Source organism: Thermobia domestica, chromosome 8 (genome assembly GCF_964235325.1).
Source record: "Thermobia domestica chromosome 8, izTheDome1.hap1.1, whole genome shotgun sequence".
Classification (NCBI taxonomy): domain Eukaryota; kingdom Metazoa; phylum Arthropoda; class Insecta; order Zygentoma; family Lepismatidae; genus Thermobia; species Thermobia domestica.
The window spans coordinates 12,723,834-12,739,052 of NC_137461.1; the positions used below are offsets into that span (position 1 = coordinate 12,723,834).

General features: G+C 35.6%; 1 protein-coding gene across 1 annotated transcript in view; it reads right to left on the minus strand.

Moving 5' to 3' along the window:
* Positions 1-15,219, minus strand: part of LOC145691728 (phospholipid-transporting ATPase ABCA3-like) — a 229,436-nt gene that overhangs the window by 21,049 nt on the left and 193,168 nt on the right. Inside the window, exons 18-19 of the mRNA XM_081767060.1 lie at positions 12,183-12,457; positions 1,653-1,800 (exon numbers count right to left, since the gene is read on the minus strand). Coding sequence (XP_081623186.1) covers positions 1,653-1,800; positions 12,183-12,457 — 423 coding nt within the window. The remainder of the gene's footprint in view (positions 1-1,652; positions 1,801-12,182; positions 12,458-15,219) is intronic.

Genomic DNA, 15,219 nt, shown 5'->3' on the forward strand with positions numbered 1-15,219 from the left:
ACATAGTACCCTTTGTTTGGCATGTATTATATTGGGAAGAAAGTAACACAATAAGCAAAAACATGAGAAAATTTCGTCTTACATTTGATGGAATCTTATTTGGGGAGTAAAAGAAATATCACATGTGATAATTATTTCACACATTTTAATCTCGTCAACACACTGCTTCCCAATAGCCTTATACTGTTGTAAACAGTGAAGAAACAGAAGATTTTCCTTCCATGTGAATTCTTAAAAGAAACCGGAGGGTGGAAGAGAAGTCATCAATGTTTGGTTTACACAAATATTTTACACTTGTCTCTTATGTCCCTAAGAAAAACAATTCTGTAATGCTCACAAACATGAAAAATGCTGAAGACATTGACGTAACAAAACAAAGAAACCATAAATTGTGTTGTATTTTAATAACACTAAAGAAAATATATTCACGTTGGACCGATTGCTATATCAATATTCGTACAAAAGAAATACTAACAGGTTTTCATTTGTTTTTTCCATGAATTTACTTGATGTTGCAGTATGCACCGTTGAAGCCTATCTCGTCTTGAGTACATTACATACTTATGGGAAAACTTCGAGAAAGGACTTTCTTACTGCAATAGCAGAAAGTCACATACAGCCACATATTGACAATAGAAGTGCTATAGGTTTTCACAAATCAATCCAGTCTGATATTGCTGAGTTCATATCACTGATGTAAAGCTGTTAGCAACGTAGTAGGAGAAAAAAGGATAGATTTTACTTCTTTCTTGTTCGAAAGGGACGAATCCAAAAGCAAACTTGCACGACCTGCCAGAAGCATCTTTGTTCTGAACATTCAATAGTACTTAGATACTCCAAAATTCAAATCAAGAAACAACTAATTGGAAACATGTCCTTCAATGATTCCAGGAAATTACTAGAAACTTCCAAATTACCAATTACTTACTTGCATTGTTTCTAAAACCTCACAGTACTTTGTGAAAGATGTTTCTTTAATATTGTGTAGTTTGCAAAAATTGTATCCTATTAAAATTGACAATTAAAGTAACTTTAAAAAAATACAAGACAAATAACTTCAATTTCCATTAACATTTTACTTCGAATTGAAACACTGACGAGCATATAAACACCATAGGAACTCAATGTTGCTATACTTACATGTTCTGTCAGAAACACTTAAAAAGTATACGAAATTACACTTGTTAACCAAATATAAGGTTTGATAAAATGTTATCAACATTATGAGTTCACTGGAGTCAACTTGGCTGTTTAAGTTAGGATAATAGGTTGGCCGTTGTAGGGATAAATGTATTATTTCGAAATGTTGCATAGATACTAGATTCAACAATATATACATAAATTCCGCGGTGGCTCAGTGGTAGAGCATTCACCTCTGGTGCATGGGGTCACGGGTTCAAACCTTGCTCCCGCCAAGTGAACTTTGTGGTCGACAAACTCCGTGTGCGTGGGTTTTCTCGGGGTTCTCCCGTTTCCCCTTACTTTCTTCATTCCACCATTTCATTCATTTCTCATACTCACTGTCTCCTTTAGCCTAACCGGCATAAGCATGGGACGTAAAACTCAAAGATTTCATTTCATTTTCCCTTACATTACATGACACATAACTTGTAATTGGATAATTTCTAATCACAAGCTACAATTGAACATACCCATCATATTAAGCCAACTGTCAGCAACATACTGTTGACTTTTGCGTGGAAATCCCATCAGACGAGCATATAATAGTACCATACTTCTTCCACTCAAAGACTCAAAAATCCAGTCATCTTGTGGAACATAACCAATTTGCAATAAGTACTAAAAATTAAATGAATGATTTAAATATGTTTCAAAATGTAAGCATATTTCACAAAATTTCACTCAGTTTTAATTATGATTTTAGCTAGCCTTATTTTTCGTGTATTGGTAATAAGAAAAGGTAAAAGGTATGATAGAGATTGAGAAAAGTGTCGCTTTATGAAAAGATAAAAAAAGTCACTGAGAACACAAATTATCAGAAAATATCTCAACTATAAAGTATATATATATATATATATATATATATATATATATATATATATATATATATATATATATATATATATATATATATATAAAAGACGATTACCATTGTTGCATCCATTACATTTCGCAGGATTATGGCAACCAGTAGAAAACGTGAAGTATATTTATTTCTAAGTGCGAATATTGCCCATTTCACATACTGTCAGAATAAAAATCGGTTTTGATTTTCCAAATTCCCAGAAAAAAATCACTTTTCATTCGATCAGTAAATTGGGATCCGTTCATGTTATATGATTATGAGACCCTAAGTATACGGTCCCACAAATTTTACTACATTATCATTATGAAACTATTCAATGCACAGGGGTATCAACCTTTACATTTGCGATATTTTCTTGCCAATTATTTTACTTATGCAGAACGACAGAGAGTAATCAGAAAAAGAGGAACAAATATTTTTGTTTCTTTTGTTTTCTTTTCTGGTGTTTTGTTGTTATTCCTTCTTATTCACTTCCTTCCTCTATCCCACAAAGTTTAATTTATCAGAGAGTATGTCAGATATAATGCAAACGTCTACTACCCACTGATATCTTAGGTCTCGAGTTGCTTCGGTTGGGTAGATTCGACCCGACCAATTTGAGAGTTAGTCAAAAAGACCCCAAGGAAACTTCGCACAAAATCTAAAATTTTACACTCTTTATTTACCTAGGGCAGGAGTGAGCAACCATTGATACGCGTGCTAAACATTGGAAGCCGATGACTTGTTTCTGGCACGCTAAACAAGTTCTTGCTAAATTTATTTATTTATTTATTTTTGAAGATATCTCAGTCCAAACTTTTAACTCAGAGGAGAAAAGTAGAGTCTCATGACTTGGTTGTTGTGGTTAGATGTGACAAATATGCTGTACCTAGATTCCTAGATGGTTTTCAGTACAAAAGAAACCTAAGAAATCATTCCCCTGGTAGTGAAGATCAAACAAGACACACATATATATATACTGTACATACTATTAGAAAAGAGAAAAATATAGTTAAATGAAAATGGCATTGTCCCTTCAAAATCCGAAACAAACATAATTCACTGAACGGTGATTTCATTTGTCTGAGCGTAATTTAGTGGAAATTAACAACTATTCATCACATCAAACGCAACGGCTCCGCTACAACTTAAACACAAATATTTTGAAATTAGTAGCATATGTTTTCTCTGGTTGGGTAGTATTAATATTAAATCTACTTAGTAGGCCTTGATACAAAATGAATGCAAAAATTGGTTCGAAACATCCAAGTAATCAAAAAATCCAAACATCCAAAAAAATCTCTTTCACGGATGAGAAAATTTTGTATCGGAGATTTCCTAGACTTCGGCACGAACTCTTAGAAAAGTTGCCCACCCATGTCTTTGGACTCTAAATAAGTGTTGGACATGAGGACAAGTGCACTGAGGGACATGACTTCTAATCGAGCGTCCCGGGTAAAATCTCTGGTGAGTGTAGATGAAAAATTTAGCTTAGGCCGGTATCTCTTAGAGATTAACACACTCTGAAAGTGAGTAGTTTGGGCCGTTTAAGCTTTCTTGAGACTAGAAGTCCAAATAATGCACAGGAAATAGCGGTATGCGGACCACACACGCCTTTTAGATAGCCGCGTGGCAGTTTCTGGCCTTATAGGGCAGTTGCGCTGAGCAGTTTGGTTTTGTTTATAGCTATAAATAGAAAAGTATGTTTGCCAATCATGCTAACTCTAAGCGAGTAAAGTTTGCTGTCCTTTATCCTTTTGTGTCTTCTGCTATACAGTATGTTCGAGCGCTGGTTTTCTACAGGAGATGACCTTAACTTTAATTCCCAGACAATTGAAATCTAGTTTCTGTATTAGAAAAATCTTATGTTTGCAACAGGGTACACTATGTTTGCAACCACATGGGCTTCTGCCGGAAATCGAACACAGGTATCCCACATCAAAGGCGGGTACATTAACCGCTTATACAATAAAGAGCTCAGACGCTGATTGTGAATCTGATCTTTCATGTTTCATTGGCGTCAACAGAAACACAATTTTGAGGGGAGGGAAGTATCAAGTTATGATAAATTAATAACATTGATAAAACAATTTTCCAGCTACTGAATCTGTAATTATCTTACATTTTCCAGTGCTCTGATTAGAAGTATGAACGTTGCTTTTCTGAGCTGTGTCTAGAAGCTCAATTTTTTGGGAGGACAGATCAAAGAAATTTACGATAACTAATATTTATTTTAGAGCCCTCTGTCTACTAAAAAAATTGGAGAGGTTGAAATAATGCTGATCTTATAGATGCAAAGGTGCTCATTACGAATTTAACTTTTGTTTCTCAGTAGTGTGATTAGAATGTCACTACTTAAGGGGCAAAGTGATTAATTAAGGTAATTTTCATTGTTTTACACCACTCCTGTCTACAAACCATTTGAGGAGAGTACGAATCCAAGCAGGTATTATAGTTTCAAAGGCGATGGTTACGAATCTGACCAATCTATAGTTTCCAGTAGCGTGAATTGAAAGCAATTTTTGGGGGTTATGTTGAAATTGAAATCAAGCTGTTCTTATAGATTAAACAGCGCTTAATATAGTTCTGAAATATCGGTAGTGTGAATATAAGTCACGTTTCTAGGGAAAGGAGAAGCAAAATGATAAATTACTTTAATTTTCATTGTTCTAAAACTTCCTTTCTAGAGAATATTCTTTCAGAGACTACAATAAAGCTGATCTTGCAGATTGAAAGGCTCTAATTAAGAATCTAAGATTTATTTTTGCGTAATTTGACTATAATCTTAAGACAAACAGGGGGAAAATGATAAATTAAGTATTTTCCAAATGTACAGTTGGTTCTGTTTATTCCTCGGTCTACAAAAATATCTTTTCTAAATCAGCAGGATCGGGGCAAATATCGAGCCAGACGTTTTAAACAGTTTTGGAGTACAGAAAATTAGAGTTTTTTCTTTTTTTTTGCGAAACAATGAACCGATATCGAGTTGGAAAATAAATAAGGAAAGAGAGGAAAACTAAATCTGTGAATAAAGCAGAAGTTATGTGGAAAATTCTTGAACTGACGCCATATCAGTATCAAACCTCGTTTGTACCTAGACTTATAATAAGCTATAATGTTTAAGAAAATCATTGCCGTACGATTTTTTTCTATTTTTTTTATTTTTATTCGTTTCCGTCTATGTTGGTGAAGTATAAATATAGTTAGCAACACTTCTGCAAAGTGAAGACAAGCAAAAGAGAAGAGATGGAGGCAATGAAGGAACTTTTGCAGCATGCTCGGATTTCAAGTTCTCTCTCTCTCCTTTCCCTTTTTACAAGTTCAAAACAAAATGTTTGGTAAAGAATGATATGAAAAGGGGGAATATGCAAAGCTCTTGGTCTTTTCGGTTGACCTGGTCTCCTCCAGACTGTATGGAGTAACATCACACTAGTTAATCTCTCGCAGACCCTACGGAGTGAGTCCAGACTTCTTAGTCTCCTCCCGAGCATATGGCCTCTTATGGTCTCACCCAGACCGGGTCCAAAGTAAACGCATTATTCTCTTCCAGACCGTATGGGTATTATGGTATCACACAAGAGGAAATTTTTCACCGGCTTGGTAGCAGTATCATCCAGAGAAGGTTTCGGGTTCGAAATCTGCTGCCGATCTAACAGATGGACGTCTCGCCGAATCGTAGCTGTCGTTGCCCGCTTCACAAACATCGTTTAGTTCCCACTTGAACTAGCTCCACACGTACCAAAGATCTTACGGAACATAGGAAGAAACAATCGAAGTAAATATGAATACGAATATGAAGCCAAGTCTCAGGATGCGATTGAAAGAAAGAGCTATACTTAAGGAGAGGATTTCGAGTCGGCACCTGAGATTAGGACAGATCACGGTGCCACCCTCGGATGAAGCACAACGTTACTTAGGGTTTAGTTTGGGACATTGAGTTGCCCGAGTTGCAATAATATGAAAAGTTATGCATTAAACGAGGAATTATCGACTGAGTTGAGGGCGGCTTCTCCAATTGTCCACTGTTCTTCAAGAGCTGCGTTTTACAAACACTAGGGATCTACAACAAAACTGTGATCTAGGAGGAAAACTCAATTTGACAATGAACATTTATTGAGAAAGTTGAAACAAGAATTGTGAATGGGAATAAACGTGTTTAGTGTGTACATACTGTTATGCATAGAGAAATGTCGGTATTATCTGTATTAATTTTTATGGTTACAGAAAGTTCAAGTGTTGTTTTCCTCAACAGTATGGTAATTAGCAAGTGTGAACTGCCTATAATTTTGTCGTTATGGCTACGTAAATGCGGCGCAAATCTGTCGGGTTGGTGGGTGTGGCGGGGTACGGGTAAGACTGTTGCACCCATAATTTTTTTCTAAGCGATGTTCAAAATATTTATGAAGTTGAGAAACAATATGTGGATGATCAGGGGAGCAAGTTATCTTCACTATTGGGAGGCGAGCAGATTTGAGGCTTATTCTGGTGGCATATAGATTTCATCTCATTGTCCTTTGTGGCAGTCTGACACAAGTCACCACATTTCTCTCAAAAACACGTATTTCAAATCGGATTATTCGGATGATAGTAGAATAGTTTTAAGATTGGGGGACAAGTCGCCAATCATCTCCCGGGACTTGCGCCAGTAAAGCCTACTGCAATTTTCGGGATATTTTTTTAGTAGCAAACCCCCACCGCAACCTAATGACAAATTTATGTATTGGCATTTATGTCCAAAGAAATACAAATTTATTATCATTTTTCATCTGATTTCTCGAGACGTATACCATATGTTACACTATTGGTCTTGGCAGTATTGTGATGCTTCACAAACAATTTGCTCATTCAATTTTGGTTTGAAGGGCCTGCTTGCACCACTAGCGTCTCTGGAATGTATGTTTTTTTTTTGGGGGGGGAGGGCATATCAAAGAAAGTGATTTAAATGTTAGTACCTAACCCAGCCTGTTTATTATCTTCGATTCAATTTGTTACCTTCTGTCTTACCTTCACTGATTCCCTTAAGCCCTAAAATCTATGTTATAAGCCAAATCGTTTCACAGCCGGAATATTACATTTCAAATAAATATTATTATTTCCATGTTATGGTGTTGACAGTGAACAAATACAATTAGAATAAAATGTTGAATATTTTGTACTCAAAATATTGGGGGAACGCGTCTCCCCGTTCCCCCGCCAGAGACGCCCATGACTTGCACTACGGGAGAAAATATAAGACGGGTCATAATATATAATTTACTCCATATTTAATTATAATTCTTTATTTCAGTGTGTTATAAAATAAAAATATCCCAACGTTTTATATATTAACTATACCTTCTGTTCTCTCTCTCTCTCTCTCTCGCTCGCTCGCTCGCAATGAACTACAAATCTAGATTTTTTCTTTTATGCGGAAATATTCTAAAAGAATCTGTTTTAGTTCTCGCGATTTATCAACAGAAGAAATGTATGGGAAAACAGTATTAAACAGTAGATCTATATATACTGTATAATTCAATTCAAATTATACAATATATATACAGTATATATATATATATATATATATATATATATATATATATATATATATATATATATATATATATATATATATATATATATACTGCTCGACAAAACTTAAACAACCCGCGAGAACGGGGTATAAGCGACGTGTGAGGCCCATTGAGCACTGGTTAGTGGCATGCACATACACAGAGACACAGAGGCAAGGTGAAAACACAATCTATCGCATAAGCAGCACCGTTGCAAGCGCGGTGAACAACTTATGCCATGAGCCGTACACCACAGCCCAGTAGTGTCCGAGGCTCCAAGCATTGAGTTAGTGGTTCTTGTGTGGGGTACACACCTTGCAATGACTGATAGACGACATTTGAGTGACTTTGACCGCGGGCAAACAATTGGACGATGAAATTCGGCCGATCGCAAGTGGAAGTGGCGCAAGAACTCAACTTGAACAAAAGTGTTGTGTCGAGGCTGTGGAGTCGCTTCCAAAATGGAGATGTAGTCAGTAGACGTCATGGAGGAGGCCGTCCAAAGATGTTGGACGTCGATGACGGAATTCTAACAATTGCTGCCAAACGTAACCGTCAAATTTCACACTTTCAATTGTCCAATGAGTTGTGTCAGGCTATTTGGCAACGCGTGAGTCGTGAAACTATTCGCCGGCGGCTCAACAGAGCAGGACTCTATCCAAGAAGGCCTGTGCTGTGTGCGCCACTGAAACTGGAGCACAAACGTGCGCGTTACACATGGTGTCAGAAACATGTTGCATGGGGGAACACCAGTGGGCGCATGTCATGTTCTCCGATGATTCAAGATTCACCCTGTCGTCTGATTTTGCCCGAATTCTGTGAAATTGCTAAATAATCTATTAAATGAAAATAAATATAAGAAAAAAGTCTAAAATAGCAACATTCATGCAGGCTATTTTTCTTTTCTTTTTTGAATACAATAACATAATCATTACATTACATAAGCAGGGTTCAGAAACAATTGAATCAATTGTATATACTTTTCCAAAGACATCGTAAAATCCACGACTATTCCAGATTTTATAATATCATTATGTTTCTTACAAAGTCTCACAAGTGGTGAATTTTTATGGGAGATTGAATGAAAAATATTCCTGCTCCTATGAGGCTTATAGTAGCTACCTCAAGGAACTAGGAACAGAAGTATTCACAATTCAAATATGTATGTATTAAGTACTATTAAGTACCACATATAAATGCTGGATTTTAAAAAATAGACAAATTGACATTCGGGGGAGGGTTCCCCTCCGCCCCCAGACGTGAATTCGCCAGTGCCTTCATGTAAGAAATTCAGGAAAGTTTCTATATAATATATCCGATGAACATCTGACACAAACCACCCTCACCTCATATGTTTATATATGGAAGTATGAACGCCACATATGAAAATATATTGTCAATAACCCCATGAGTAAAACTACAGGTGCTGACGGCGAGCCTCTACATATGGCCGCGTACAGTTTGTGATGCCAACTTTGGCGGCCGAGGCGGCTCTGACTCGTTTTTGGAAGCTTTAGGTCCCAAGGTTATGCCGGATGGAGACGGAGATGAGAAACGAGTGATATGTTAGATTGAAGGAAGTGGGGGAAATGGGAGAACCCTCAGAAAACCCTCGCACACGAAGTCTCTACCACAAAGTTCACTTGGTTTGAGCTAGGATCGAACCAAGTACCTCATGCACCAGAAGTGAATGCTCTACTACGAAGCCACCGTGGCCCTTCCGATAATTGGTTTTGTGATGGTTGCTGTCACAGTGCCAACGTGGAGCTGTCCAAGCCATTACCCTGCCCTCTTGTAGCCGCCGACCTTCTCATGACACATTATGCTCTTCCAAAAATAAAGGTGAAATAATCAGTTTTCTTACGTATAATGTCATTCATCTGTAATCCACTGAACCAAATGAAACGTTAAAAACTACACGAAAAATGGTGTCTCCATACCGGGCCAAGAAGCACCTACCCCACTTCTTTCTTATTTCTGAGGCAATTGAAGGACAGTGCAAACTAGTAGAGCGGCATTTCCGTACAACAGAAGTAAAATACTACATTTAATGAAATACATTCATTTGCCTACAAGTAGCTATGCAAATGCCAGTCAAAATTGAAAAGGAGTCACCCGAATTTCTGACTAGAGATCCATTAGGACCGCCAGTTCCAAAAATGGCCTCTTCTTCCAGATTTTTTTCATACATTTATTCAAATATCTAATTTATATCAGAATTTTGAAACTTTTTCCTTTATGTATTGACAGAGAATGAAATAAGCTCTCCAACAAATATAAACCCATGTAGGTCTTTGTATACGTAACAATTATGATCGCCATTTTCTAATATGACTGTTGTAGTACAGCGTCTTTCCCATAAGAAAGGACTAAAATCCTGGTTTAATAAAGCAAATAATTAGTTTTCCATACAAGTAGGTACCCAAATGCTGCTCAAAAATTGATATGAAGCTAGCTGAATCTCTCACTAGAATTCTAATATGGCAGCCATTTCCAAAATAGCCCCTTTCTTCAGGCTTACTTCCCACATTTTTACATATACTGTCAAATATCAGTGTAATCATAGTGACATGATTGTGAGAAAACTGTGTAAACTTTATATTACTTTGCCAAATTTGATTAAATATTAAATTGCGGTTACGTTCTACAGAATCATGAACTCTCTTTAATATACAAAGGAATAGAAACCTTTTATTAAGATTGTATATTTCCATACTGCTTCTGTAATCAGGTATTTGTTAATAAACGCGACTAGTTTCCTTATTGCCTTTCCGCATACCTTAGGCACAGCCTTATACTTTCCAATTCATTGAACTCCAAAGACATCATTTGCAGCCAGACAAAACCACGAAGGACACATCAGCTAGGGGTATTCGCCACGAAGTTTAGGAAGGTGCAGGATCATCGGAGGCAAGCAGATCCTACCATTGGAGGACCAACAACTCCATGTCCCGAGAATACCATTCTGCCGGTTTATCGCCGCAGACACATTTTGAGTTTGACATCTTAGTAGTGGCATGAAGGTGTAGAAGAGGATCATCGTAAAAGGTGCATCATCGCAGAGAGAACTCGGCACCCCTAGCAGTCCAGCAGTCCAGAAAATCCAAAGTCCTCCGGGGAAAACCATTCGTCATCCAGATGACCGGGATGACAACAGTCTAATTGAATTTGTGAGGCTAGTATCCATGCTTTATCTTTTAATCATAACATACCTCTCCCTCTCACCTATTTCCCCAACTAGTCATTTTTCAAAATTAAAACATTTGTATTTCATTTAAATTTAATCATAATTTTACAGCTAAGTACCGTGTTGTGCATCAGTTTTTATCCCCTGTTCGTTGTGTTTATTTAATACGTATTTTGAGCTACGACAGATGACACAGCACCGGCACAATACTCCAATTTATTCAAGAATTTATCTAACTTCTTTGTCCTGATCTTGGTAGAAAATTAAATTAGCTTATTACGAATGCAAACTCACACATGTATGCTTAAATATGTGCCCGCCATTTTCTAACACAGACGTTTTAATAGAGTGGCTTTGTCATAAGAAGATATCAAAATACTGCGTTCAATAAAAGAATTAATTCTTTTCACATATAAGTAGGTATCCAAACATGTCGGTCAAAAATTGAAATAAAGCCACTCGAATTTTTTCTCAGTATTTTACCATTCTTTCTTTTCTGTTCTGGTTTCATTGTTTGTTACTGACAATGTAAATATACACTATATAGAGTATGTTATAAGGAACAAACCTTTGCTCAGAATTTATTAATTGAAAATTGAAAATGAATGCTACTTTCTGCACTGAGTCGTTGTTTTTCCGACACTTAACGCCATGACATTATTCTCCTTCAGCCATAATAGTTTAAAACGTATCGTTAATTTGTATTGATTTTTCTCCAATATGACTATCGGTAAATTCATACATATATCTAATTTTGATGTTAAAGAGAAACATTCGCTACTAGATTTAATTATACAATATTGGGGAGTAACGATTCTTAAACATCGCAAATGGAATAGTTTTGGTAGTCTCTACATCAAAAATAGGTGGTCATAGATATTCCAGGTATGTACATCTCTGGTTATTTAGTAACGATAATATATTTAACAGATGTTACAGTTTGATTAAATAATAGTAGGGCAAACAACAGATAACACAAAAATTGATTTTTGTTGCAAACTGGCTCTATTTTCTATATTAAAATACCTCTATGCATATCAAATACACTAAGAGGGTAGTTTTAATAGAACTAAAGATTTAAAGTATTTTACCTTAAGTTAATATGTTAATAAACGAATAAATGAAAGGTGGATTTTAGTTTCTTATGTTGCAAATTGAAATATAATTACATGAACTTTTAATTTAAACTAACGCGTATAAATGTTACAGCGTTATTGAAACTGATCGATCATCTTCATTTATTTTCTTCAAATCATAATTCTACAGTTTAACTTCACTGGGTATAATTACATCTTTACCTGTGAACACCTTCACCTTCTTCATCATCTAATAAACCTTAGAAGCCATATGAGGAACAAACAAGATTTATTAACGATTACGTTGAATTTAGCGAATAAAGAAAGTAAAACAACTGTATTACCTTTCTTTTCTTATTTGTCAAGCTATACTCGTCGATATAAGCATTGCCTTTAGAAGGTATTTCATCTGCCGTAATCATTTTGAATGTCGTTGTTTTGCCAGCTCCATTTGCTCCTAGAAGGCCAAAGCATTCTTGAGGCTTCACTCCGAAGGAAACACTGTGGACAGCTACGCAATTAAAATACAGCTTTCCCAACTTGTCAACCAATAAGTTGTCAGCTTCCGGCATCTCCACATTTTCGCTGGTAACTTTCTCCAAATTAGCTGTGAACCTTTCTGAAATGGAGTATTATTATTTTAATATCAAATCTACATATATGTATGTCAACTGAGTCATACAACTTCTCAAATCAAAAATTTCCTCGTGATTTTTAAGGGAATTAGTCATTGCTGAAATGGGACACATTTCATTATACTGTGACTAAATAATAAAGACTTGTCTTTTACCAACCGAAACAAATGTGATTTCTGATTAAACTTGGCATGGTACTCCATAGTTAACCTTCAAACTCATGCATGTTCAAATACTACTACTTATAATTTCAAATTTATAGTATCTGCATTACAGGTAATAGAAGAAAATAACTATGAAATTACACTGTATAAGTTAATATTTTGCACGAGAGTAACTTGGAGTGACGCAAACATAGAGTTCTGAATGGGATATAACTAGTTAACAAGTTCATTGTTAAACCAACTTTAATTTTCGAAACAGTAAACGTAAGTTCAAAACCAGGAAATAATATTATAGTAGCAATAGTAGCGAGTGTTTCGAAAAAAACAACCTTCAAATATTCAAGAGGAAATGGACACATCTTTACCGACGATAGGTATTAGAAAATATGAGAAAACATTGACAAGTAGAAGAAGAGTTCTTGAGTAATTGCATTGAAACATTTCATTACAGTTTTAGGAGGAAAAAATTGGAAGTCTTGTTGAAGACAAATACGGTTTAGGGGAAACAAATGAAAGCGAAGAGGAACTGCTCATTTTCTGTAGAAAGAATTCAGTAGTAATCTTGAACACTTGGTTCAATCGACACAAGAGATGATATGTAGCAATCCTCAATACGAAGCCTAAGATTTCAAACTGAATTAGATTCAGACAGGTATTGGAATAACTTGAAGAACGCTTGAAGAACATTTTATCTGATCATAAACTTATGTTGCTGGAAAAGGAAAAGCCATAGCCACAGAAAAATTAGGATACGAGATGTTGAATAATTAAAACAAGAGAGACGAGAAAGTAAGGAATATTTTCGTTGCAAATTCAAAGAAAAGTTCTGAAACGAAGAAAGGTAGATACAGATAGTAAGAAATGGTGGATGCACATTAATCGTTGTATAGAGTTGACTACGAGAAAGGAACAGAATACCAGGGACACAAAATTCTAAGGAAGTCTGATGAGAGCACAGATGCAACCGAAATGAAACAAAGAAAGAAGTAGAATCATATTGAAAATGAAGAGATCAGAAATATATAGATTAACAGCGAGTAAACAAAGTAAACAGACACAGCAATAGACGAATTGTACCGTAACTGACATAAGTCTTTGACAAGTAATGCCGACTGCTATAAAACAAATGCAGAGTATGAGAAATAAATTTGTCATATCTGTAGTTTTATGTGGAGAAGAAACAAATTTGTGAACCAAACGTTTAAGAACACCTCAAGTTATTAATATGATTTTTTGCCGAAAATTATTCACTTACATAATCATAAAAGAAATAGGAAAGACTTTTTGAGTCGAAGAAATATAACATATAACTTTGCAAGTGGAAGCAAAGTAACCTAACGTAACAAGACTAAAGACAAATCGTTTATCACGTAGTGATCTCGGTTCAGTGGTAGAGGTGCTTAGGCAGTAATCGGGAGGTACTTGGTTCGAATCCATGTAAGGCATTTTTTGCTTCACGATTTTTGATGACGATCGATTGGCGATTTCATACTTTTTCTTATATTAAGAATTTTGAATACGTCGATGTTTCAATACTTGAACTATCAAATCTTCAGGAATAATAAAAGTAATATTAATAAATTAATAGTAATTATTGTTATCTCGTAGAAGATTCAAAGCTAGGAGCTAATTGTCGCTCAAGTCATACAATTACGAGCAGAAACATGTCATTGGGAAAGAATATTTATGTTTTGTTTAATGTTGCCCACGAGAAGCGAAATTTCTCATCTCGTTCCTAAAACAAACATATTAACATACGAATTTACATTTTAAAATCGAGACGGGACAAGGCTAACTCGGGACGAGACGAGGCACAAACTTTCGTAAAAATTTCTCGTCTCATTCCGATTCTCGAAATAGTGTATGCTCCTCTTTAAGTATCAATTGATCTGTAGACTAAATCTTATAAGTTACACTTATACGACAAAAAACTGCTACGTTCAAAACAAGATATGAATTTATCTGTTGCTGATACTGTACGTATTACTGAAAGAAAATATTAATTTGACAAGCGATGTCTCGAGAAATTGACATGAGATATATTTAAAACAAAATCAATTGTAGCGAGAAATCCACCACTGTATCGACAAGACGTTTTAAATCATCAACGTGTCGATGGTATTTTGTATAGTAAAACATTACAATCAGTACCTCTTCCTTACACGTAGATAATGAATAAAATATCGCGTACAAGAACAAAATGTCGCAGAAAATTGTATCTCATCTAATGGAAAGCGTACTCTACCCATTCATTTCGTGGATCCCTAAAACACCATTGAAGAAGACGAATATTGAATCTGATCCCCTTTCTTACGTTACACTTCTCACTAATACTTCCATGGATAACTTTCGAGGAAGTGCATTGATTTCGTATATATTGAAACTGAATTGGCGTGTGGACTTTGCCAGAAATGGGATGAGGCAACTATAAAGAATAATTATCCACATTGTTTAAAGAACTTAACAGTGAAGAGAATAAAATGTGTAGCAAAATATAAAGTAGTGATCAGGAAACATGGAGGACTGTTACGATTCCCGTACGCAATTATAAAATACACGGGACTTAATTCATGCACTTAGTA